At 44.0% G+C, this 25455-nt stretch overlaps 1 protein-coding gene, 1 long non-coding RNA gene and 2 pseudogenes across 7 annotated transcripts; 3 read left to right on the top strand and 1 right to left on the bottom strand.

Moving 5' to 3' along the window:
- Window positions 1–667: 667 nt before the first annotated feature.
- LOC136497094 (uncharacterized) lies at window positions 668–6852 on the top strand. Of its 6 annotated transcripts, none has more exons than XR_010769201.1 (3): window positions 668–1002; window positions 1268–5386; window positions 6424–6852. It is a non-coding gene; the product is annotated as an uncharacterized lncRNA (long non-coding RNA). The 6 variants fall into 6 exon arrangements; XR_010769202.1 differs by having other exon boundaries at window positions 1263–5386; XR_010769203.1 differs by having other exon boundaries at window positions 668–3821; window positions 3999–5386.
- Window positions 6853–7926: 1074 nt separating this feature from the next.
- LOC136498331 (heat shock protein 90-5, chloroplastic-like) lies at window positions 7927–9516 on the top strand (annotated as a pseudogene).
- A 2598-nt stretch (window positions 9517–12114) lies between these two features.
- LOC136496030 (uncharacterized) lies at window positions 12115–14847 on the top strand (annotated as a pseudogene).
- Window positions 14848–20950: 6103 nt separating this feature from the next.
- Window positions 20951–23504, bottom strand: LOC136497663 (protein HOTHEAD-like). The gene is made up of 5 exons (XM_066493508.1): window positions 23389–23504; window positions 22632–23282; window positions 22103–22509; window positions 21445–22010; window positions 20951–21284 (listed from the first exon to the last, which is right to left on the bottom strand). The coding sequence occupies exons 1-5, from the start codon at window positions 23477–23479 to the stop codon at window positions 21218–21220; spliced, it is 1782 nt and encodes a 593-aa protein (XP_066349605.1). The 5' UTR covers window positions 23480–23504; the 3' UTR covers window positions 20951–21217.
- Between the last annotated feature and the right edge of the window lie 1951 nt (window positions 23505–25455).

Raw genomic sequence — 25455 nt, 5'->3', positions numbered from 1 at the left:
AGAGGAAGGCTGCACGGATAAATTCTCCAACAACACATGAGTATTTGCTGACCGGGGTAGACATAGAGGTATTCTTTCTTTAACGGACTCATCTTTCTGAATATAAAAACTATTAAATATGGAACTCTAAAATGGTGGTTTCTTGCCACAGGTGGGACAATTTGTTCCTCAGCCAGAGGTAATTGACATCATTGATTTTTTTTTCTTGCTTATTATTTTGTTTATGTTAACTAGCTACCTTTTTTTATCTCAGGTATTTTATTACTTCCAAACCTCAAATGATTTGGTTATATGCGCAGCATGTGATGTCTTACGAATCTCAGTAGTCTTTTTTATGTCATTTTTAAACTACGTTTAGGGACACTTGCTGTTAATTGGTTTGATTGGTCTCATGTTTTATGCTTTAGAATGTACTTTGTCATAGATTCGAAGAAATCACTTTAAGAAGCTTGTCTTTAATATCTACTAATATAGAAAACATCTGCCTCAACTTTTATCATGGAAGTTCATATGTTTACCTGAATAATATTCAGTACCCAAGCCACCCAACCCAAGCGTGACCTCCCCCGCCTTCCTTTTGCCGCGATCCCGGCGCCCCACGTCCCCTCCCCCGTTGGTTTTTTCCTATTTTTTTCATTTCACCCTTTTATTTTTCGGTCGTGGAGTGTTCTTTTTTTTCCAATCGTGGGCAGCGCCAGTTCCTTCTCTGCTCAGCGGATGTGGCTTCGGTACCATACAACTCCACCCACTCCGACCTCGATCCTCCTCCTTGTCCTCCTCCCTCCATCCATCTCCTCCACTGGAGGCGGCAGCGGCGCTTTATCCGCAGGGCCCCTCCGCAGCGCTCCTCCGCCCCGTCCTGCTTCCCGATGTTTGACGACTTCAGCCTTTGTCCCCACGATAGCGACGGATCAGGCGCAGTAGGCCTGCGGAGCAGCTGATTCCCATCGTCTGGCTGTATCACTGGCTTCTCCCACCACCACAATGGCATCCAGTCCCCAGGTTGTCTTCCCTTTTGTTTTATTTGCTTTGCTCGTTTGGACATGCTGTTGATTCATATTTCAGTTTCGTTAGAGATTGCAGTATCAAATTAATTTCCTTCTTGTGTACACATCTATAAATTCTACTTGCCTATGATCTATGTCAGATCCCAGAGATCTCCATCCTGTGTTCAAAATCCGATTTATTCTGAATATTTATTAATTATGTTTACTGGTTAGAGCTAATAGTTTCATCAGTGTTATTTATCATATTTTTATCAGTGCAGATCACGGGCGCTTGCCATCAAAGCAGCCTCCTCCATCTACTCCCCATCAAAACATGCACCTACAGTACTCATTAAAACCCACTTTACAAATTAAGTAACTAATATATTGAACAACGAATTAATATTTCATATATCAAAACACAGTTGCATTTCATAACAACTTAAGCTCACTATTGTTGGAAATGTATCAGATCAGTGCGCTTGTCTGCTGCTCTTGTTGCACTATTCTCGGACATCAAATAGTTAATGCTTCTGTTGCTTTTGTTAGTGTACTGCTATTCAGTTCAGTATACTGCTACTCATATTCATGTTCGATTCAGTTGGTAGTTTAAGATCAGTTTAGTCTATGAATTTTCAGGGGGATCAGTTCAGTCTATTGTCGAACTGGCTTCAGTTCAGTCTATTGTTCAGGTTCCAGAGGGATCAGTTCAGATGGCGTGCTAGTTTTGTCTATGTTTATGCTTCTTTGTTGCACTATTAAGTTTAGGTTTCAGTTAAGGAGAATCTAGTTAGAGGAATTTCAAGTGACTGAGTCTATGGTCAATGTTTGTGAACATAAATATGTTAAAGAAAACTTGGCAATGTCGTCTCTGCTACTTATTTGCATTTTATGTACCCTGTTTTGAGTGTAGGTACTCAAATATATCTAGTAGATTTTTCTAATTTTTTTTCTTAGTTTTCTGCATTCTGATGAGTGACAAGAGTAAAAATTAAGTTTTGTGCTCTGAGAATCATTTGTTCGCACCAAAGCTCTTTGTACTGTTGGAACCATATAAACCAATTTGCAGCACCAATATTTGTAGTCATGATGAATTTTAACCATCACATCTCATTGTTGAAATCACTGTTCATATTTCCTATGTCCCTTCCCCAAATCATTATGAATAATTTGTCCTTAACTATAATCGTTCGTTTTCCCGAGCACTAATTGTTTTCTGCATCTATTATAAATTTCTTTGTTCCAAAAATAATTTTCCTCCAAAAATATTTTTCCTCGTTTCAATTGTTGTGAGGTGACCATGAGCATTATCTGCTATGCCTTCTCCTGTCCTATTGCTGATGTGGTCCTGCACGAGCTATATTCTTTGGTTGCGGACAATTTTGGACGTTGAGCCGGATCTTGACTACTTGTTGTGGAGAACTTGTTATTTGCTATCGATTCATGAAAAAAGGTGTGATTTCAGGTGCTCTCATTGTTGGATCATGTTAGTTTGGTCCTAAAATATTCCCTTAATTTGGATGATGTTGATGTTTAGTTTTTTTGTACCATCTGCAAATTGCTCTGCTTCCCTCGGTTCTTCTGTTCTCTGTCTTTTTCCTTGTTGCATGAAATGAGCCTGCAGATTGTTTAGCTTACTTAGAGATACCTTATTTATATTTATAGTTCACAGATTACTACAGGTTGTATAGTGAGGATTGACAAGGAGCCGGACCTTTCTTCTGCATTTTTCTTTTCAGTTTAGCTGTGCTTATTATTACCCCTTTTTTTTTTACTTTCAGTCAATATTTGTGAGACCTGATCTCCTGTCCTGTTTCACTAATTTTTTTTTGCTTGTTTAATCTAATAAACTGCTACTCATATTGTTGTTTTTATCTTCTACCTATTGCCCACTTGAGAATGCTTTAGTACAAATATGAAATGTGTTTCAGTAGGAACACTTAGTCCTAATATCCTGATCTCTATTTTTTTGTGCGTTCAGAATAAAGAGCTGTAGATACTCACAACAGTGATTTGCTTCTTATTTGATGATCCAGTTTACTAATCTTTCTTAGTTAAGTAAACATCTCCAAGTATTTCCTCTTCATGAAATAGAAAATTTTTACTCCTTTCCTGTTCACTTCGTTCAATATTATGGCTCTATATTTTGATTTCTACCTAGGTAACAATTTCCCTTTTGAATTGAACAACTAAACTAGCTGCATTAGTAATGAAACAAAATCATACAGTGCACTCAAAAAAAGTAAAGACCGCACCTGTATTCTACCTCTGAGAACAGCTCCACTTTTCATAGCAGATTATGGCTCTTCCTCCTTATGAAAAATGAGTCATTTCATTTCTACCTAGGTAACAATTTTCCTTTTGAATTGAATTTGCACTATTTGTCTTATTTACCTTGAAGTACAATGCAATAATTTGCAACTAAAGTAGCTGCATTAATTAGTAATGAAACAAAGTCAACAGGCAGAAAAAGTTAGTACTGTTAATGTTAGATCCCTTCATACATGGTCAATATGATTTCGTATATGGAATGGCATCGGCTAGATTGACATGGCTTATGGAATCTTAGAATAAATTAAAATGTTAAATACAGAGTGATAATTTGCTTCATTGGAGAAATCAGGAGAGATGTTTTAGTGCATGGGCCTGAAACTTTCTGCACCTAGCACCAATAAAAATTGAATCATATACCTTATTTTGTCCGTATATTAGGACTCCTTATACTGAGCATTGGAATTTTTTTATCACCCTGCTGAATATTTGGCATGGAAAGCATGCTTTGGTTTGAGCTGTAGTCATCTACCTGCAACTCCAAGATCCTGTCATTGCAGCCAGGTGAGAATCAACAAGCTTGGCTGCCCTCTGCATCATAGTCATGGTTGTTCTTGCTTTCCCTCCCCTCACTCCTTTCATCTGGAAGATAGCGATATTTTTCACACATACTGTAAATATACATTAAAATGTATGATACATGTTTTTTTTTCTTACCAGTACTCACTATATCCATTGCAGAATTATCTCATGGACTCAACAAAACATTTCATTCATTCAAGCACTGCGTGGACCATTATTGTTGGAATCAGTGTCATTTTTTCCATTTTCTTTTTGGAACCAGCCATTCTGTTATGAATTATCTCATGACTCCTAACCAAACTGCAAGGATAAGGTAATAATGAGCTTGCTGAAGTGGTCGCTAATAATGAATTACACCTAATAAGGTAATAATGACCTTGCTGAAGTGGTCTCTAATAATGAATTACACCTAAGGAGACTATTTTGATCTTGTCACTGTATTTGCGGTCTTATGTACTTATGAGCTTGCTGAAGTGGTCGTAATAATGAATCACACCTAAGGAGATATTCACCTAAGAAATTATCGTGCATTTGATTCCTACTAGTAATTGTTTTTGGTAGAACACATATTTTCACATTTGAAAAATTACCTAATCAATTAGCGTGGTGTGTCATTATGCGCTATAGCCGATAGGTATTGCCTCTTCTTGTGTTAGTTAGATCAAGTTTCTGGTGAACAAGCATAAATTATTTTTCTTAACCACAGTCCCTGCAACTGAACTGAATCTTCTTAGCTTAAGGAATATATCAGTATTTTTTTCATCTCAGAAGAACTAAATGTTTGTTGCTAAGACCTAATCAGCTACACAATGCAATATTCAAATGTCATATCATGAAAATTTTATATGATCATTTGCTTTATACGTGAACTCTCAGCTTATATAAATAATGTTTGTCTGGATGTAATCTCATATGGGAAGCTATATTGCAATATATATTATTCTTATTGCAATGAATTTCTTTTGATTCTTGTCAGAGTCAGGAGTCTAGGAGTAGTTTCCTAATGGTAAACTTCCTCTGCTTACCATTTCCTTTTCAGCATGATATTTTGTTTGCTCGATGGGTGGCAAAGCATTTCATGTTGCTTTGGAGTGCACACTTCAGAGTTCTGTCATACCCTAAAGTTGGATCAAGTGAAACTATTCCATTTTATGCTTGCACTCTCTTTGCATCTTTACTAATTTTCTCCATTCATCATACTCACAGATTCATAAACCTTTCTGACATACTCTTTAATTTTTCTATGACAAATTATGTAGGTTAGCAGATGTTTACATGCACGATGATCCAAATCCTCTTATGGCACTTTTCACTGAAAACTTGCGAATGTGGGAATTAGAGCACTTTCTCCCGCTTGTCTGCATCACTATATTCACCATTAAGAAAATGTAACAACCTTAACTTGCTATTTTGCGTTCTCTGCATGACAATGACCTAAGAAGTACCATGGTGCCAGCAGCACTTGGAAGTGATTCCCTAATGCAATTTATATGGGTCGTGTGAATCAGAGAGCCATTTGTTCATCTTTTGCATACCAAAACTGAAAGGTAAGAAGCTATAACCATTAGTAACACTAGGAGTGGTACTACTTGATATGTCACGGCAGTATAAGCCTTATAATATCTGGAACTATGATCCAACATAGGTGCCTTCTTTCCAACAATTCAGCATGGTACATAGTGCATGTATGGATTCTTTTTGCTAATAAATCTAGGCAGCTTACTTGAACTAGTACTCACTTGGGTAGCCAATGAAATGATAATAATAATCGGTGGTGAGCTGTTTAGTGTGGCATCAATGTCACAAAGGATATACAAAACAGAGTAAGAACCAAGATGATCCACCTAAGACACCATGATATCACACATGCCATTTTCAGCATCATGTTTTACATATAACATGGATGCCTCCTAAGTTTCCTGCTACTAATTAGTACTTCCTCCATTCCAAATTATAAGACGTTTTGGCTTTTCTAGATTCATAAATTTTGCTACGCACCTAGATATATATTATGTGTAGATACATAGCAAAAGCTATGAATCTAGAAATGCCAAAATGTCATATAATTTGGGATGAAGTACTAGTTAGATTTCATGAGCTCTGTTTCCCTTGTTCTGCTAGAGGTTCAGTGTAACGCTAAGGCTGGTGTCGTACTAGAATATGTGCATGTTCTATTACAAGAAAAATGCCTTGCTTTAGATCAAGTTCTGTGAAGTGCAAATGTTTGATCATAATTGCAAACAATTGAGGCTTTTATGGTTCACTCACTTCATTATGTAAGATAGAGAGGTTTTTGCATGTACATATTCATTATCAATAATTAATCTAATTCTATGCTAGATTAAATATAATGGAAGTCTTATCTGGCCACACATAATATCTGTGACTAGGCTAGTTTGGCCGCAAATATTTGAGGTTTCTATGGCTCCCTAGCTTTTTCAGCACAAGCAGATAAAATTAGCAATGGAAAAAAATTAAAGAAATACAAGCTAATATTTTCTTAGCTTTTATTGACTATTGAATTTGTCTCTGAGATAGGCAATCAATTACTTCATGAATTTTATACATGTATCTTATATTGCAGGTGTTTTAAGAAGCGACTGTCATAGTGCTTGTGTACTTAATTGATGTATTAACAAGTCGGGTCTGGGTGCTATGCAAATGAAGGTCAATGTTAGCAGCATCCCAAGTGTTTGCTGAATGGGGACATATAATATAATCAGATAGGAAAATATACATGATAACAGGCCATCATCCAGAAAAGCTGTGTTGCATTGCTGCATTCTACAAATGACATCCAAAGCTCTCAATGATGCAGATTTCAGTTCATCAGAATGAAAAACTTGGATGTCTGTGCGTCATCATTGCAGTTCTACAAAAACAAATGGATGTTTGTGCATCATCTTTGTAACTATGATAACGAATGAAATGGTACTATTTGTGATTAGCATCATGTACTATTGTAAAATATTACGAGAACATTGTCTCCTGGGACCGATTCACAATTCTTAGAAAAATTAAAATAATATTTAGAGAAAATGGTGTTCTTACCCCTGTCCAGTAAGCTAATTGTGATTTTGCCCTTCTTTTTTCAACTTTGTGTTTTTACCCCTGTTATTTTGAACTGAAAGGTCCGTTTGCCCCTGCTTCTGACGTCCGTCTGATGGACATGGATTAAACGAATTAAAAAAATTCTAAATCTGAAAAACAAAGGCTAAATGACCATAGTGCCCCTCATCCTTATCTCCTCATCCCAAACAAAGGCCTGCCTCCCGGTCGCGGCTCCAAGGTGCGAGCGCGGGGAGGCCGCAGCGCCCGCCCACGGGTCGGCGTGCGCGCGCCGGGCGGCGGCGGCGGCGCCCTGCCGTGGCTCACCGGCGGCGTCCGCCTGCAGGTCCCGGCGTCCGCCCGCAGGTCCCGACGGCGCCCGGCCGCGGATCGTCTTCTTCCTCTGGGCGCCCGGCTTTGTGGCTGCAGGGGCGAGCGGAGCGGCATCAGGGGCGGGCGGCCGGCCGGCTTCATGGCTGCAGGGGCGGGCAGGCGGCTCCGGTGCCTTGCCGCGGCTCCCAGCGACGCCTGGCCGTGGCTCCCGGTGACGCCTAGCAGCGTGTCTCCGCGCCGCCTCCTCCCCTCCTTCCTCCGCTCCTCCTCCCCACGCAGGCTCCCGTCCCGGTGGCCGCACTGCTGCCGAGCTCGTCGTCCCGGAGTCTTCCACGGGCCGCGCTCGTGCCGCAGGGCAGGGGCGCCGCCGCGAGGTGCGCGGTAGGGGTAAGATGGGAGGCCGCGAGGCGGAGGATGGTCGGGGTGAGGTGCGACGCCGCCGTCGCCGAGAAGCCTGCCGACGAGGAGGAGACGGTCGGCGAGAAGTTCGAGTACCAGGCTGAGGTGAGCTATCGAATTCGGGAATTTGGGATTGGGGTACATGAATTGTCACTTGTGTGCTGCATTCACTCATTCAGTATGCTGTTGCACTTTGCTGTTGGGCTGTGGCCAAATTCGTGTTTCGCGATTAACAGAATTCTGCTTGTCTTCATGGAATCTGCAATTGAACGCTTCTGTGTTTATGTAGCGGTTCTCTATGCCCTGCAGGTTAGCCGCTTGCTGGACTTAATTGTACACAGCTTGTACAGCCACAAGGAAGTATTTCTCTGTGAACTTGTAAGGCCAGTCATCTTCTCGGCGTGCACAATTGAATTGACTTGTTCTTATGACCAAGGATGAATTGCTGCTATTCACAAACTGCATTTCTACACCTCCTGAACAACTGAACTCTGACACAATTTATGTTGCCATCCAGTAACGCGAGTGATGCACTGGATAAGCTGAGATTCCTCAGTGTAATGGATCCTTCTGTGTTGGTTGATGGTGGTGACTTGGTGATAAGGATTAAACCTGACTCAGAGGCTGGGACAGTCACCATTTTAATTTATCAGATGTGATTAAAATCATTATTCAGACTCATTTTGTGAATGCTACAGAGATACTGGCATTGGAATGACTAAAGATGAACTCTACACTCTAGCAGTATGTGTGGGAAGCAGAGGCTGACAGCAGCTGTTACGTAATCAAGGAAGAAACTGATCCTGAGAAAATGCTGACACGTGGAACACAGATTACTCTTTATTTGAGAGTAAGAAACTTTAAAACTCTTTCTATATGATCTCTACACTCTAGCCGAATTCTTATTGCCTTCTTGTTTCAGGATGATGACAAATACGAGTTTGCTGACCCTGCAAGGATTCAAGGCTTAGTTAAGAACTATTCGCAGTTTGTCTCATTCCCCATATATACATGGCAGGAGAAATCAAGAACAGTTGAGGTAGGATCGTGATATGGTTTATTGTAATTCTGCTTCCTTCTGCTACAATTATTGTATTTGCATCTATACCTATATTCCTTATCTGAACAGGTTGAAGAGGAGGAAGAATCAAAAGAAGGTGAAGAGGCTACTGAGGTTAGTTCTGCGTGAGTTATTTGAGTTCGAGTTCGGTCTCTCTGTTACTGCTATATCACCCTGCATGTATCCTCTTCTGTTATAGGGTGAAAAGCAGAAAAAGAAGAAAACTATAACCGAGAAATACTGGGACTGGGAATTGGCTAATGAAACGAAGCCCATATGGGTAAGCTGACCCCAATTTATGTGCTACCATGATCTAAATATTCCTAGCTAAGTCATGTCAAGTATGTCAGATAAGTACATTTACAGACTTAGGTTTCCATTTGCTGTTGGAGATATTGAAGTTGGTTATTTTGTTCCATGCAGATGAGGAATCCAAAGGAAGTTGCGAAAACTGAGTACAATGAATTCTACAAGAAGACATTTAATGAGTTTCTGGATCCGCTGCAGTGGGTTCCTAGGGCGAACATTGTCACCTGGAATGCGGTTGCGGCAGGAAATTTGAAGGCGACGGCGAGGTGATGAGGTTGGTGTCGCAGATGAGGAGTTGCCATGGTCCGGGGCTGGATTCTGTGACTGTTGTGATTGGCCTCAGGGCATGTGCTAGGAGTGGGTATCTGAGGATTGGCAAGGAGTTGCATGCTGTGTCTCTTCGTTTATGCTTTGATAGGCTTGAGCGCGTGGAGAGTTCATTGATCATAATGTACTCCAGATGTCAGATGATGAGCTCTGCATAAATAGTTTTGAATATTTATCAATATTAAATCTGAGTTCAAATAATTACAAGTTGTGCCACTATGTTTGACCAGATTTAATCAATTGTCAGCATGCAATAAAAAAGTCTAATTCCAAATCAGGGTAAAATCACAATTAGGCATAACAAACAGGGGCAAAATCGCATGGGCATTCATGTCCTTTTGTATAAAGTTTAACACCGTTAGGGGCGGATGACGGAACATGGGCAAACTGATGCTTCGTGGATGGCACAGTAGGGGTAAATTCACAAAGTCAAAAAAATAGGGGCAAAATCACAATTTCAATACAAAACAAGGGTACAAACGTAAGAGCCCCTAATATTTATAGTTTAGATAATGAATTATCATTGTTGAGAAGTAATTCATCACAAGGAACCTAGTGTAGAAAGAAGGAACCCAGTGTAGAAAGAAATTAACGGCCAAATATATGCATCCATGGAGGCCTAGCAGAAAAAAATGACCCCATAACCGAATTCTGTCCATGTACACGAAAAGAACAAAAAAAATCAGCTAGAAACGCACAACGGACCCAAAAAAAACAGGTCAGAAACACACAAAGGACAAAAAAACAAACAAAAAAAGGCCAGAAACACAGGCGTAAGTAGGCAACAGCCATGAAAAAAAATCAACGAGCATCGCTTAGGCGGGCCGCGGGCGATCGTGCGTCATCTGCGGGCGTGGGGATGACCTCGGGTACTGAATAATAATCAGTACCCTCGATACTAACTAGCGCTATATATATATATAAAGGTGAAAGACTACAGATTGCCTAATTCATTTAAATATGTTTTTTTAAAAGACAAGATGAATATATTGCCTTGCCTCTAGAACTTATTTCAAGTTAATTCTACGGTACATTACAACTCAATATTACTTATGGAGTTCACCAAGCACCCACATGCCAGGAAATTCCCCACCTACCTTGAACATATACCCCATTCGCTTTGAGGAATTCTGGGGGAATCTGGAGGAATCTAGATGAATCTGGAGGAATTTGTGAGAGGAAAACTGTTCCGGATGAAAAAAAAAAGCGGAACAAGCTGGATTTAAGGGCACGCGAACGGGGCCATAAAATACTTTTCAGAATGGATCAATGGAACAATCACCAATATGTCTTTTAGTGATTGGTGCTAAGTAACGGCCCTTTATCAATATATGACAGCAAGCCAGGCAGTTTGGAACTGATACCTCATACCATTCGAATTTTGCCTTATATCACCAAGAAAGTCATAAGTGTTTGGATGACTGGTGCTACCTACCATCCGACTTCCATACTCCAATTTTGCCGCCTCCCTTCTATGCAAATCATATACAACTACTTGTACATTTTAACTGTTCTAATTAATATAGTCCGTACATAAAACTGATTGCCCCTCTCAAAGGAACAATCTGAAGATCAGATAGTGGCCCCTCACAGACCTCGCATATCCACAATTTACTTAATCCCTTATAGCTATCTTCTGGCAACAGGGAGGAATCAAATCAAAGGATAGATTCATTACTGCTGCTCTTGATAAATCAAATATCTTGATGCGGCATGAAGACAAACATGACCTTTAGCACAACATCTGCAGGTGCAACCAAAATTCACCGATGCAACTCCTCGTTCTTCTAAATAGCTAAATGAGATGATAGGATAGCACTAAGCCGCTAACGCCCACTAGTGGATTACCAGCTTTACAAATTGGAAAACATCCACTAACTGCAGAAAAGAATAAACAATCTAGCCAGTCAATTAGACCAGCTACAGAAACCAACCAATTGAACATATCACCACACTCGGACCAAGATCTCAAGCTATTTAAAACTAGATATAGAATTGATGTATTCGATTTTCCACCTCTCAACCACCAATTCAATCCAGTATCTAGTCCTTCAACTAATTCAGGTTACCACAATCACCTCCCAGCGCAAGTAGCATCTCATCCACGGGCGGATCCATGTTGTCGCGACTGGGTGCGGCCGCACCCACATCGAAATACGATTTTCTTTGTAGTATACAAATTTTTACTGTATTCGCACCCACTTGGTCCAAATACTTGCACCCACAGCCTAGGTTATGAGAGCCCACAATCGAAATAGGCAGCCCAACATCAGTTCCAGACTTCCTGGCCGGCCGTCCACAGCACGCAGGAAGCCAGTAACGCTTCGTTCGCGCCGCGAGTCTTCGACTGCACGCCTCCTCTCCTGCGGCCTTCTCTCCCGTTCCCCTCCGCTTTCTCAGCTTCTCTGATGGAGTGATGGCGTCGTGGCGGGTGGCCGGCTAGCCGAATAGCTGACGACCGCGGCAGTCTGCAACAGCCACCAGGAGCGCCGCACTCGAGCGCCGAGCGCACCGCACAACAGGCAGGACCGGGACCGCAGGAGGCAGCAGCAACACACTCCACCCACCTCTCTCCACTCTCCTCTTCTATGTTCATCTTTTACAAAGTAAGCAAGTTCAAATATTCTCCATTCTTTTATAGTTTCAGTTTCCATCAATCTCGTCATCGAGTGATTTCAATTTTGTGGAAATTTGTCTAGATTCTAGGGTTAGGATTTTTGTTCTTTTTGTGATATTTGGTATTTGTGAAAACAATCAAAGTAACTAAAATTTAAGTATTCTTATGGATGCTAGGAAAAAATGGAAAGGTTTTTCAAAAGAAAAGCACCAGACAATCGTCCAGATGATATTAACTGGGAAGAGGAAATCAAATATGACCTAGGCTTAAGAAAGAAAATTAATTCTTACAATCCTAATCTTAGAGAGAGGGTGAGAAGAAAATATTTGGAGAATGGGCCATGCCAACCACGCATGTGCAATTTTCCCTCTACACAAATGGGGGAAAAAGACAATCCAAGAAGGTTTCAGCCAGAATTGTTTGATGAGTTTAGAAGTTGGCTTGAATATAGTGAATCAAAAAATAGAGCATATTGTTTTTGTTGTTTCTTGTTCAGAGAAAAGAAGAATGCAGGATATAAAGCATTTGTTGTTGAGAGTTGGAATGGTTATCACAGAAAAGAGAGGCTAAAGATACATGTTGGCAATGTTGATGGATCACACTTTATTGCTATGAAGAAGTGTGATGATTTGTTACAGAGAAATCAGCACATAGATGTTGTTTTGCATCAGCAGAGTGAAGCATCTAAGAGGGCTTATTTTACTAGATTGAATGGATCCATTGATACCGCTAGGCTACTATTGAAGCAAGGCTTGCCTTTTCGTGGCCATGATGAGTCGAAGGAGTCTTTGAACAAAGGGAATTTTTTGAGGTTTTTGATTGCTTAGCAGAGCATGATCCTAATTTGGGGAAGGCAGTGGGTCTTGCAGGTAATAGTTGTATGGTGGCTCATGAAATCCAGATGGACATTGTAGAGTGCTTTGCAAAAGAAATCCTACAATCTATTCTTGAAGAACTTGGGGATGATGTGTTTTGCTTGCTAGTTGATGAGTCAAGGGATGTTTCCTGTAAAGAACAGATGGCAGTGGTCTTGAGGTATGTTGACAAATGCAGAATTATGAAAGAGAGGTTTGTTGGCCTTGTGCATGTGACTAAAACTTCTTCTTCATGTCTCAAGTCATCTATTGATTCTTTACTTGCTAAATTTAAGCTGAGCTTAAAACAAATTAGAGGCCAAGAATATGATGGTGCTAGCAACATGCGAGGTGAGTTCAATGGGCTACAATCGTTAATTATGAAAGAAAGTAGATCAACATATTATGTTCATTGTTTTGCTCACCAACTTCAGTTAGTTATTGTGGCTGTTGTGAGAAAGCATAAGGGTATTAGTAATTTCTTAACCATGATTCATAGCTTATTGAATGTGGTGGGTGGATCAGCCAAGAGAAGGGACATGATTAGGGATATAAATCATGAACAAGTGACAAAGGCTTTAGGGTGTGGTCAGCTAGAAACTGGGAGAGGGTTAAATCAAGAACAATGTCTTCAAAGACCTAGAGATACTCATTGGAGTTCCCATTATAAAACTCTAAAAAGTCTAGTCAACATGTTTTCTACTATTGTTTAGGTGCTACAATTTGTGGAAAAGGATGATAGAGATTGAAAAAATAGAGACCAAGCATCAAACCTTCTAGTCTACTTCCAATCTTTTGACTTTGTGTTTTACCTGCATCTCTTATTGACCACATCAACTATCGACAGAATATCGTCGGCAGTCCACCGAGGGGTATCCCGCGATGGTAGATTTATCGGTGGGGGTGCGTGTAATCAGGAACCGAATGGTGACACAAGGCGCAGAGACAGCGATTTAGACAGGTTCGGGCCGTCTGATCGACGTAATACCCTACGTCCTGTGTCTTTGGTGTATTGTATTGATCTATATGTAGATAGATCGAGATGGATTATGTCCGCTAGGGGACCCCTACCTCTCCTTATATAGTCTAGAGGGACAGGGTTATAAGTAAAGTATCCTATTTGGTACTATACAATGTCTTACGGTGCACGCCGAGCAGCGCCGTGCACGCCTTGATTTTGTGGGCTGGGCCACCTCTGATGGTGCGGCCCATGTCTTGTCTTGAGGATACTGGAGGGCCATACCTCCATATTAACCATCACAAACACTTTGTCATTAGCATTGCAACGCAAGGATCAAGACATTGTGAATGTTATGAAGTGTTTGAAATCAACTAGATTGCATTTGTGTAACCTTAGAAGAGATGGTTGGGGCAACTTATTAGATGAAGTAAACGAGTTTTGTGAGATGCATGATATTGCAAGGTTAGAAATGGAAGATGCATATATTGATCCCAAAAAAATCTAGGAAGGCATCTAGAATTACAAACAAGCATCACTATGAAGTGGATTGTTTTAATGAGGTTATAGATTGGCTTGTTCAAAAGCTTGATAGCCACTTTAATGAGACAAGCTCTCAATTGCTTGTTTGTTCAGCTGTTTTCAATCCAAGAGATTCATTTCATGATTTTAATGTAGAGAGTCTGATAAACGTAGCAAAATTATATCCTGATGATTTTAGCTCTACATATTTGAGGAATCTTAGCCACTATCTTGGCCTCTACATTGCTGATGTGAGAGAAGACAATCGGTTCTCCAACATAAATACTATCAGTGAGCTTTCACAAAAAATGGTGGAGACAAGAAAAGATCGCTGCTATCCATTAGTTTATCGACTTTTGAAACTTGTGCTGGTATTGCCAATTGCTACTGCAATAGTGGAGAGGATATTTTTAGGGATGAAGATTGTTAAAACATCTCTTAGTAACCGCATCGGTGATACACACTTGAGTAATAGACTTATTTGCTATGTGGAGAAAGAAGAATTAAAGAAAGTTACAAATGATGTCGTGGTTCATCGTTTCATGAACATGGAAGGAAAAGGGCGTAGATTTGATCGATGAGAGGTAATTCATCTCTTTTCAATTTTTCAACGATACAATCTGTAGATTCCTTGTTTACAAATGAATGGTTTATTTCTTTTTCTTTAGGTCAATGAGGATTTTGTGGTTGGGGATTCTATTTTGCTAACACCAACAATCTTTTGTTGTTATAATTATGGGGTTCCATAACTATATTTTGATAAATGGTAAGCACAAATGCACTATTACTGCTACTTCATTGTTGACGTACATCATTATTGTTTGTTTTAAATTATTCATGCTACAATCATGGCTATGGTACTAGTAAATTACATTATTGATTTATCGTTAGCCTGTAAGCCGCACTCCCCTCCAAAATTCTCTAGCTCCGCCCCTGAATTGAAAGATCACTAATGGTAGTATTGTAGGTAGAGGCTCGAACTTTGTTCCGTTATCTACAAAAACTAATGGTAGTATTGTAGCAATGAATAGTATTTTTATGAGTTAGCACTCTAAACTTTGTTGGAGCTGCCCTTGCATAGAATGGCACTCCCTCCGTTCACAAAATAATGCAATTATCATATTTCGAGAAGTCAAACAATTTCAACTTTAACTAAAATTATATAAAAATGTACTAACATTCATTAGACAAAATAAATATCATTAGATTAGTTATAGAATGTATTTTGATAATAAATTTATTTTGAGACATACAGCGGCGGATCTAGGAAATATTTCAGGGGGGCTGAACAACACTGCTGCTCGATCTTAAGTCTCAGTCCCCCCTACACTATAGAACTTTGCCTAAAAATTTATAGGTGCTCCATAGGGGGTTCCACTACTCCGGTATGGGTAGGGGGGCTCGAGCCCCCCCCCCCCCCCCCCCCCCCCGCCCCACCGTTGGATCCGCCTCTGGAGACATAAATGCTAATACTATTTACTATATACTTGGTCAAAGTTGGGCTAGTTTGACTGACACGTTTTCCATAATTGTATTCTTTTCTGGACGAAGGGAGTATACAAAACCAGAGTTGTTCTTGTCTAGAACTTGTTGAATGCAGGTCGAGAGAGATAGGGTAGATCTGACCACCGGGGCAGGTTGGCCTCTGGAGTCTGTTAGAATTGATATCGACCTTAATAGCCTTGACACAGACCCCCCTCCCCCTTTGCAAAAAAGAAAAAAATCAGAAACGCATTTACGCGACCCATCGCGGGACGCGTCGCCGGCCCATGCGCACACGCCCAACGGCGCCCACGCCGGAGAGGAAGAAGAAGAAGGCTAGGGTTTTGGCGAGGAGGTCGCTAGCAATAGGGTTCAGGCTTTAGGGGATCAGTTCACTGGCGGACTTAGAAGAAAGGTTTTGGGGGGGGGGTGGGGGGGACACAGTGGTGGAGGCAGGCGAGATAGCAATGGGGGGCCCGCCGGGGCGACAGGAGACGACGGTTGGGCAGGGTTGCCGGCGGGGACGTCGCGGCGGAGCTCGTCGGCGCGCCGCCATGGGATTATTACGGGAGGGCGGGGTTGAGGGACGGGGGCGAGAGGTGGGTGGCACGATGAGGTGGCAGGATCCATCGGCCGCCAGTGGTGGAAGCCGGGGGCAGGGTCGAGGACGAGGGGCGGGGGCAGGGGCGAGGACGGGAGGAAGACAGGCGGGGCGCATGGGAAAGGCCGCAGTCGAGGAGGAAGACAGGTCGTGCGTTGTGTGCCTGAAAAACAGTCTTGACAGAGAAAACGTGGGTCCAACTCCATCTAGGCTCGTGCACGATCGAAAGCACTCCAAGAGACTGATTCCTTGGCTTGGTCATCTACACCACTGACAGAGGCATCAACCAACAGGTCAGTCATTATTAGTTAATTAATTCTCTAGTATATCAATATATTTGCCTGGCATAATCCTGCCAGCAGTTTTTTATTATTAGTTAATTAATCACTCAATTAGTGTGTTCATGTTGATTAGGTTAGTAAGATCCTGTGGTTGTAATCATGCTAGAGGACTAACAGAGTCGGCCTTGGATTTGCCTTCAAAATTGCAGTGTTAAAATTATTGGCAAGGTGCTAACAAGAAGGCTGCAGTTGCATATAAGTGAACTTGTGGACCTCAACCAGACCGGATTTATAAAAGGTAGATCAATCTCTAAAGAATTTGTTTATGCAGCAGAATTGGTTCAAGTTTGTCACAAGAGGAGGCTCCCCACATTGGTACTGAAGCTGGACTTCGCAAAGGCTCGTGATACTGTGAATTGGAATGGGTTGCAAGCAATCCTACATGCCAGAGGCTTCAGTCAGCGCCGGATCTCATGGGTGATGGCGATGCTCTCCTCCTCCCAGTCCGCAGTAATTGTTAATGGATGTCCCGGACCATGGATCAACTGCCGCCGAGGACTCAGGCAAGGGGACCCGTTGTCTCCGTATCTCTTCTTACTAGTCGCTGAAACTCTGCAAAAACTGATTCGCTCAGCGAGAGACGTCGTTGTTCACCCAGTAGACCAAGTGGAACCCTGTGCAGTGTTGCAGTACGCCGATGACACGCTAATGCTGCTCTGCTCAGAGGGGATATCAATGGTGTCACAATGCTCAAATCCATCCTGGATCCGTTTGCTGCCTTCACTGGACTATGTATCAATTGTTAGTCCACAGGATTATCGGCTCAGGCGAGTGAATCACTTATCAGTCTTGTCGAGCATCCACTAGTGTTGCTGAGCACCTACTAGCTAAGCCGACCACGAACAAGTGTTGTGCATCCCCACACACTATGGCTCGAGGTTAAAGAAGAGGGAGAACAGAGCATACATACACAGTACAAGACACCAGCGTTGGTCGAAGCTCTGTATGAGAGATAGCAAATCTGAACTCTTTTTACTGAGTTGTCGTGGCAGTCTATTTATACAACTCTAGTCATCTAGTCTTAATACAGCGCACATGCTGCAACAGTAACTAGATAACACAGCAGGACTGACTTCTGCACCTGTCCCTGCACGTGGCTACAGTGCGGCAGGTGAGCCGTTCGGCGTCTACCTCTGCAGCGGCTACAGTACCACAGCAGGAGATCTTTTCGACGCCATCTTCCTTTGCTGCGTGTTCATACAGAGAAACCGTAGATTATTCTAACATCAATCACAACAAGAGCACTGCAGTCCCAATCCATATGGAGGAGGCCGTGGTTCAACAATGTGTGGACATCCTGGGATACAAGCGAGAGTGTTTCCCTCAAACCTATCTAGGTCTGCCCCTCTCGGTTGCAAAGCTTCCAGCCTCAGCCTATCACCCTTACATCGCCAAAGCAGACCGGTATCTCGCTACTTGGCAAGCAAGTTTGCTAAACACAATGGGGCGTGTCGTCCTTGTCAATTCGGTCTTGGACTCTCAATTGGTCTACCTCATGAGTTCGCTGCCAATTCCTCCAGGAGTTATCAAGCAAGTTGATGCACGTCGGCGTCTGTTCATGTGGGGTGGCAAACAGGGTTCTACTCATGCAGTGTCTGGTTGCCTGGACAAATGTGTGCACAACAAAAGATCTCGGTGGCTTGGGGACCAAAGATCTAGGCGCTCAAAATATTTGCCTCCTTCTCGAGCTCATCCATCACCTCCACTCAGCCTGGGCTCGTTGGGTTCGTCAGCGTGCTTCTCTGTCTAACCTGCAGGGGGATCTTCATGGTCACCATTGGGAACTTCGGCGATCCCTTCTCCCGCTGTACCAAGCCATCACATCGGTTGCTATTGGAAACGGGAACAACACCTCATTCTGGTATGATGTTTGGTCTGGAGACGACTCCATGGCTGATCGTTTCCCTATCCTGTTCAGTCATTGCATCAAGAAGGATATCTCTGTGAGAGCAGTTGTTTCATCACAGCTTCATGAGTCCTTTGTCGCTCGCCTGTCCCCGCAGGCCATCTGCGAGTTGGAAACTATCACAGCTATTATTCAGTCCACGATTTTGGATGAAACTGAAGACCAACGTCTCTCCCCTTTTAGTCTTGGTAATGGGAAGCTTGATACCTCTGGGGTCTACAGACTAATCAAATCCCAAGGATGCTCCAGTAATCCAGCTTCAGATTTCATTTGGAAAAGCTCGGCGCCTCCGAGAGTGAAGTTCTTTGTTTGGTTGCTCCTGCAGGGCAGGATTCAATGCCGCCATAACTTGTGCAAGAAGACCATTGTTGACTCGTCAATTTGTGAAGTGTGCAACTCTGAAGATGAAACCTCCGAGCACATCATCCTCCGATGTGGCTTCGCAGTGGCCTTCTGGGAAGCGATTGGGTTCTCATGGCCCTCTGATCAATCAATTGGCGAACTATACCGGACCACTAGACCGAACAACATACCTGAAGATCAGTTCGGAACCTTCATTGCCTTGTGTTGCTGGCAGCTCTGGAAGCCAAGAAATGGAATTGTGTTCAGGAATGAAGCTCTAAACCTGCAACAATTCTTAGCAGCTTGTAAAGTTGAGGCTCAACTTTGGCGCCTAAGAATGCCGGTACCTTCGAGAGCCGTAGCTGATCTCTGGTGTCATGTGTTTAACAATGTAATGTAGAGCTGCAACATCATCACCCACCCCCACCCCCCAAACCCACCCTGCCACAACGTTTTTGTGGCAGAACAAATGTAACCTGTACCTCCAAATTTTGAAATAAAATTCAGGTGGGGGAACAATCCCCCCCCCCCCCCCCCCCCCCTCCCCCCCGTTGACATTTAAAAAAAAACTTAGCGCTTGTGCCGGAAGTATAACAGTTCTCAGAGGTGCTTTCTTTGTTAAAAAAAAGTATAAGATGTTGCAGTAGTCTGATATGGCTACACTTGGGGTCTGTGTGCCTAAACCCTATGTTAACTTGGGGCCTGTGTGCCAAAACCTGTTGAGAGCAATGCTTGCTCTGCCGGAACCGGAATGTATCTGAACTACATCTGATGATCCTTATGGTAATGCATTCGGAGTGGGGATTGCTCCCCCAACCTCTACAAAAAGTGGAGGTGGGCGTTGTTGGTTATGCCGTTATGGTACTCGAGGAATAGCGAAGCTACATAGAATTGAGTTTAACTGGCCTCAAATGAAAATGAGACTTATTCAGAATTGGCATATTCTCCTTCAGCACAAGTTCAGGTAATTGACATGCCCCAATTGCCAAATTAGTGACCATGATTGATGGGTAACTATTAGGTAACCATGTTAAATCTTGACACTGAATCATTATATTACTGAACCATGTACCTGATTGAGCAGACCGATTTTATACCAACAAAAACCCAGAGGATAGCCAGAATAGATGACACTGGGCCTGAGCTGGTGGTGACCATTCTTCATCCGCACAATCAGATTCTTCTTAACTTTCCAAAAAAAATCAGATTCTTCTTACAAAAGTGGCAGTAAACCTTTTTTTCTTAAAAAAAAAGGAAACCAGAAGGATCCAGTGCTCAGACATTCAGGAAATAGCAAACCACAAAGGAAGGCATAGAAACCAACCTATTTCCTTCGGCTGCTTGAAGCCTTGAACAAACATGTAAAGCCAGTAAAAATATGAAGCATTCAAACCTTGCACCACCATAGGCCGGTACAACACTAAGCTGCAGTGTAAGCTTGAAACTGTCCTTACGATCGTGAACCATAAGCTGAGTCCTGTTACAGGGCAACTCTCCTTTGGCAGAGAGCTGAACAGAACAGAGCTATGGCTTCTCTCATGCTTCCCTGCCAAGAAAGAGAAGCCCTGAAACTGGACAGCTTAGGCATTCCATTTCCTGACCATCTAAACAATGAGTTCTTTCCTCTTTCTTATCTTGACCGCATTGTTTTATGCTCACTGTGGGGCTGCGGCATTGCAATATTTATAGTGAACATATCCTTGACAAGACATGTACTTCATGATCTTTTCAAAGGGTTTTAAACCATGGATATCCTCTTGGCATCCAACATCTACCTTTCCCTTTTGCCCTCATGGTTTTGTCCCTCTGAAGTTCTCACCCCCACTATCGGATTCCCTTTCTCGTTCGAGATCGAGACCCTTCTTTGGCAATTGACACTAGCCACAAAACACTAGCTGCTGGTGATTTTCATTTTACTAAGAGAAACTGACTGTTCAGTATAATATTTGACTATACAGTAAAATTAGTGATGCTGCCACACTTACTGCTGGTGATTTCCATTTTCCTAAGAGAAAACGATTGTCCAGTATAATATTTCACCATACAGTAAAATTAGTGATGCTGCCTCACTAAAGTTCCTGTTCTGATCAAGAATACATAATCTGAAGCTTAAATGCAGATTTCACTCACTTTAGTACATATAGTAACAAACAATATGATACAGTCCCGACAATATGTGCAAGCTATTAGTATCAGAATCACACCAACAATATTGAATCCAGCATTACATACTTCAATTGAGATACTTAACACGCCTACTATCTTGGATTATAGGATCATTACAGTTCTGTTCCCTCTACTCCTTCAGCTTTCAACCTTTCATTTTGGATTCTGACTCCCATATACCTGCCAAGTTAGAGACACAGTCATTCATTGGAAGATTGGTAGGATTCGACCTAAAAAAGGCAACCTTGGCGACAGGAATCAGTACCACTAGGGCCTGCCTGGAGAAGTGCTCAAAGTGCGCTGATAAAAATATCACAGGTGTAAGCACACTAGGGATTACCTGCCGAGCATCATGACGGTGGCCTGCGGGTTGGTTCCTGGTGAGGCGTTGAAAGTGGAGCCGTCGATGACGCGCAGCGCGTCGACGCCGAGCACTCGGTACTCAGCGTCGACGACCCTGCCGACCTGGCAGCCGCCGTGGTAGTGCCAGATGGTCATGACGGTGTCCTTGCAGAACATCTCAAGCGACGTGGAGTCGCTGTCGTGCCGGGGCAGCAGGTTGACCGGGAACCCGGTCGACATGTTGAGCAGCGTCTCCATGGAGAAGTAGGAGTACGTGAAGTTCTCGAAGGCCTTGGAGTGGATGACGCTCTCGATGACCGACAAGCCGGCCACGCAGCGGCGGAGGTCCTCGGGGTGCGAGAAGTAGTTGAACGTCACCGACGGGTTGTCGTCGGGGTCGCGGTTGCGCAGCTCGAGGTGGCCCGTGGACAGCGGGCCGAGGACCTTCTCCAGGATGAAGCCACCGCGGAAGGCCGAATCGTCGAGCTGCCTCATCGACTCCGCTGCGCGCGCGATGGCCTCCGGCGTGCGCTGCTTCGGGGGCACCGTGGCCAGCTGCCCCGTCTGCAAGAACAGCAGTACTGACAAAACTGCAACTGCAACTGCGTAGGGACTTCAGATTCGCAGAGCATCGCTGTACGTGGCAAGAACCCCACCTGTGGAGAGAACATGCCGAAGTTGCGCGGCCGGTGGACACCGCCGGAGGCTAAGGGCCGGACGCCCCAGTTGGACCCGCTGGCGCCCTCGATGTAGCTCCCGACCTGGGTGATGCCGACGACCTGTATGAGCGAGATCTCGACCGGGGAAGGCGATGGCACGTAGATGGCGTTCATGGGGTTGTCGGACATCCCCTGGCCGACCGCGGGCTGGTCGTGCACGATCCTGATGCCGAAGGAGCTGAGGTGGTCGGCTGAGCCGACGCCGCTGAGCATCAGCAGCTGTGGGCTGCCCATGGCCCCCGCCGATAGGATGATCTCGTTCCGGCGGCCGGCGTTGAGGTACGCCTTGTGCATCCGCCCCTCGGAGTCGTGGAACACCACACCGCGTGCCACTGGCCGTCTCCCTGGCGCCGAGGTGAAGTAACCGCCAGTCAGTTCGGATGGTACACGTCACGTACGTACACTACTGTGGCCAGGTAGATTTGTGGCCAAGCGGTGAAAACATTTTACTCGAGTACGTTCTGACCTCTGACATTAATGAACAAGATCTTGGCCACTCTGGCTCGTAGCAGCACGTCGAGCCCCTCGGCGCGCGCGTACCTCAGCAGGTCCGCGGCCGTGTGCCGCCGTCCGTCGGCGTCGAAAATGGACCCGCCGACCTTGGTCCCGTCGAGGTGGTCGAACGTAAATCCGTTGTCCGGCGTGACCCCAGCCTCGATCAGCCCGCTCTGCAGCGCGGCCTGCCAGGGGCCCAGCTCCGGCTGGAACGCCACCACGTCCTCCACCCACCGGTACGCCGCCCCGGTGGCCTCCAGGTCCCACCCGGCGTCCCGTACGTAGTCGTCGCTGGCCCGCGTGTAGAAGCCGGCGTTGATGCAGCTGCCGCCGCCCAGCACCCGCGGGCGCGAGTTGATGACGCCGTCCTCCGACACGAACCGCTGCGCGGGCGAGCCCGGGGAGGTGTCGGACAGCGTGTCCGCGAAGCGGGCCATGTCCCCGATGCGCTCGTCGTCGTAGGGCGAGCCACCGCGCTCCAGCAGGAGCACGCGGAAGCGCTCCGACAGCGTGGCCGCCAGCGGGCACCCGGCCGTGCCGCCGCCCACAATGATGTAGTCGTAGTACGACACGCTGGGCGCCAGCGCCGCGTCCTTCATGAACGTGTAGTTCACGCCACGTACTATGTTTGATTTGTTCACGCATGCATCATATATACGGTGAGTGAGCGATTAGCTATTTGATATGAAACGGGGAAGGAACTAACGGAGAAGAAACTATCACCGTACCTTGTAGCGAGCTGCATAGGAGTACAAAGAAGAAGCTCGTAGCGAGAACGGTGGACAGTGTTCGTGTGAAATGCAGATCGTCGGCAGCCATTGTGGGCGCAAGCTCCAAGCTGTGATCAGGCAACTTTGTGTGGACAACTGAGACGTGTTGCGTGTCTTTATATATCGAGAAGAGGAGAGAGTACTAGTGCATGGCTGACAGGCTGAGCCCTGAGTTAGTGGGGGCGGGGAGGGGTTGGCGACGCAGCATTGAAGATTTGCAGTAGTGGACGTTAAACTTCTAAGCTAAAAAGTTGGTGCGGGACATTGGACGATTGATCTCTTCCGTGAACAACTTAATTGTAACTCACCTAACATATTACCTGCACACACCAAGGTTGTCCCTGAGAGCCTTTCGCATTTGTTAAACATGGGAGCAAATACACTGTACGTACGCTCCTCTTCGTATTCAAACTAGGTTAAAAGATCGCCGGGCAGTGGCCACCAGTGCAGCAACAGACGAGGTCAAACGTCCACCGCTGTGCGTGGTCGTACCGCACGTTACAGCGTCATCATTTTCTTTCTGCAGCAGGTCCATCGCCGAAGTCGTGTTCAGCTAGCTCCGCCTCGCTCCCATGTTTGACCACGCCCAAGATGGCCACCGCGGCCATGCACGCGCACGCCATGAGCGTGAGGAAAGAAAAAGGGTAGGTCCAACTCCAAGGACCGAACCGCCGAAACAGCTGGTGACTTCACCTCGGCTCGGATCGTACGTACGGCCACTGTGGAGCCCGACCGTTGCTGTTGCTGTGCCGGAGCGGAAGATTTGCTTCAGACAAAATCTACCGCCATTTTATTTCTGGTTCTGTTGCCACCTACTGCCGCCGAGCGCCGAGTCCTGGGCGGGCCAGGGCCAGCAGCGAGGCCCATCATCTTTGAAGCATGCAGATCTCGCGTGCTCTGAATGGTTCGGTTCGATTCCGTGTATCGAATTCAACTCGTGCGTGTGTGAGAGTGGCTCGTTGTTGTGTTCGGGCTTTGCCCATCACTGTATATAAAACTCCGTCCTCTTAATTAATAGGCAAAGCTCCTACCATTTGCTTAAAAAAACATAACTGTGTCATAAAAATTTTCAGTCATAGGTTGTCTTTAGCATCTCACGTCCAAAAAAGGTCTATTCAGTAATGTCACTGACGTGCTTGTATTGGAAGATGGCCTTGCGTTAACACAAAAATATAACGATGTGAACACATATCAAGCCAAAAGATATGAGTGAAAACGAGACCAGAGATCTACTTGGTTTCAACACAGAACCAGTCAATTCTGAAAACTCAACGACGTGCCAGTCAATTTAACCTGCAATTGACAAGAAGAGAAAATCTTATCAGTAATTTAAGGTGGAATATGTCGGTGTTGCACCAAACAATTCCAAATGTACGGCTAGATAGCCGATTCAATGAGGCTATCGACTAAATAGTCGATATCCAGCGGATTCATGAAATGAAGATCTTTAAATCAAGAATTATCGGCTAATATTAGACGATAATGATACAAATAAAAATAACCGATGCTCATGGAACCTCAGAAAGCATCATCGGCTAAATGGAACATGATCGATATAAAGCATCGAGCCGATAAGTATGATGAAAAGAGTATAACATGCGAACAAATCGACTGTTTAATATAAATGAATCTACAAACAATTTTGAGTCTAATTTATTATCATCAACAGTGAGGCTCGATTGGATCGATGTAGCTATGATCATGATAATAGACTAAAGCCAAAGAATCTATAAAACCATCTATATGTTGACAGATTCATGAAAACATGCTATATGCGTGAGAGTATAGACAAATTGGCTAAAATAGTCGATGTGGTCATAGCAAACAAACAAAGTACATATCTTGATCATAACAAGACCACTAATCAATAATTTCTAATCTAAAGTCTTACCAGTGAGGTTCGACCGGATCGATGCAGCTATGGTAGTGTTATTAGGTTAGATCTCATTAACTAGTGAGTTTATTCAAGATTGAAACATGTCTTTGGATACATACTATGTTTGACTGGAATAGAGATAAAACAAC

This window comes from Miscanthus floridulus, chromosome 12, assembly GCF_019320115.1.
Source record: "Miscanthus floridulus cultivar M001 chromosome 12, ASM1932011v1, whole genome shotgun sequence".
In the NCBI taxonomy this organism is placed as follows: domain Eukaryota; kingdom Viridiplantae; phylum Streptophyta; class Magnoliopsida; order Poales; family Poaceae; genus Miscanthus; species Miscanthus floridulus.
The sequence above is the reverse complement of the archived record's forward strand: the minus strand, read 5'-3'. Positions and strand labels throughout refer to the sequence as shown.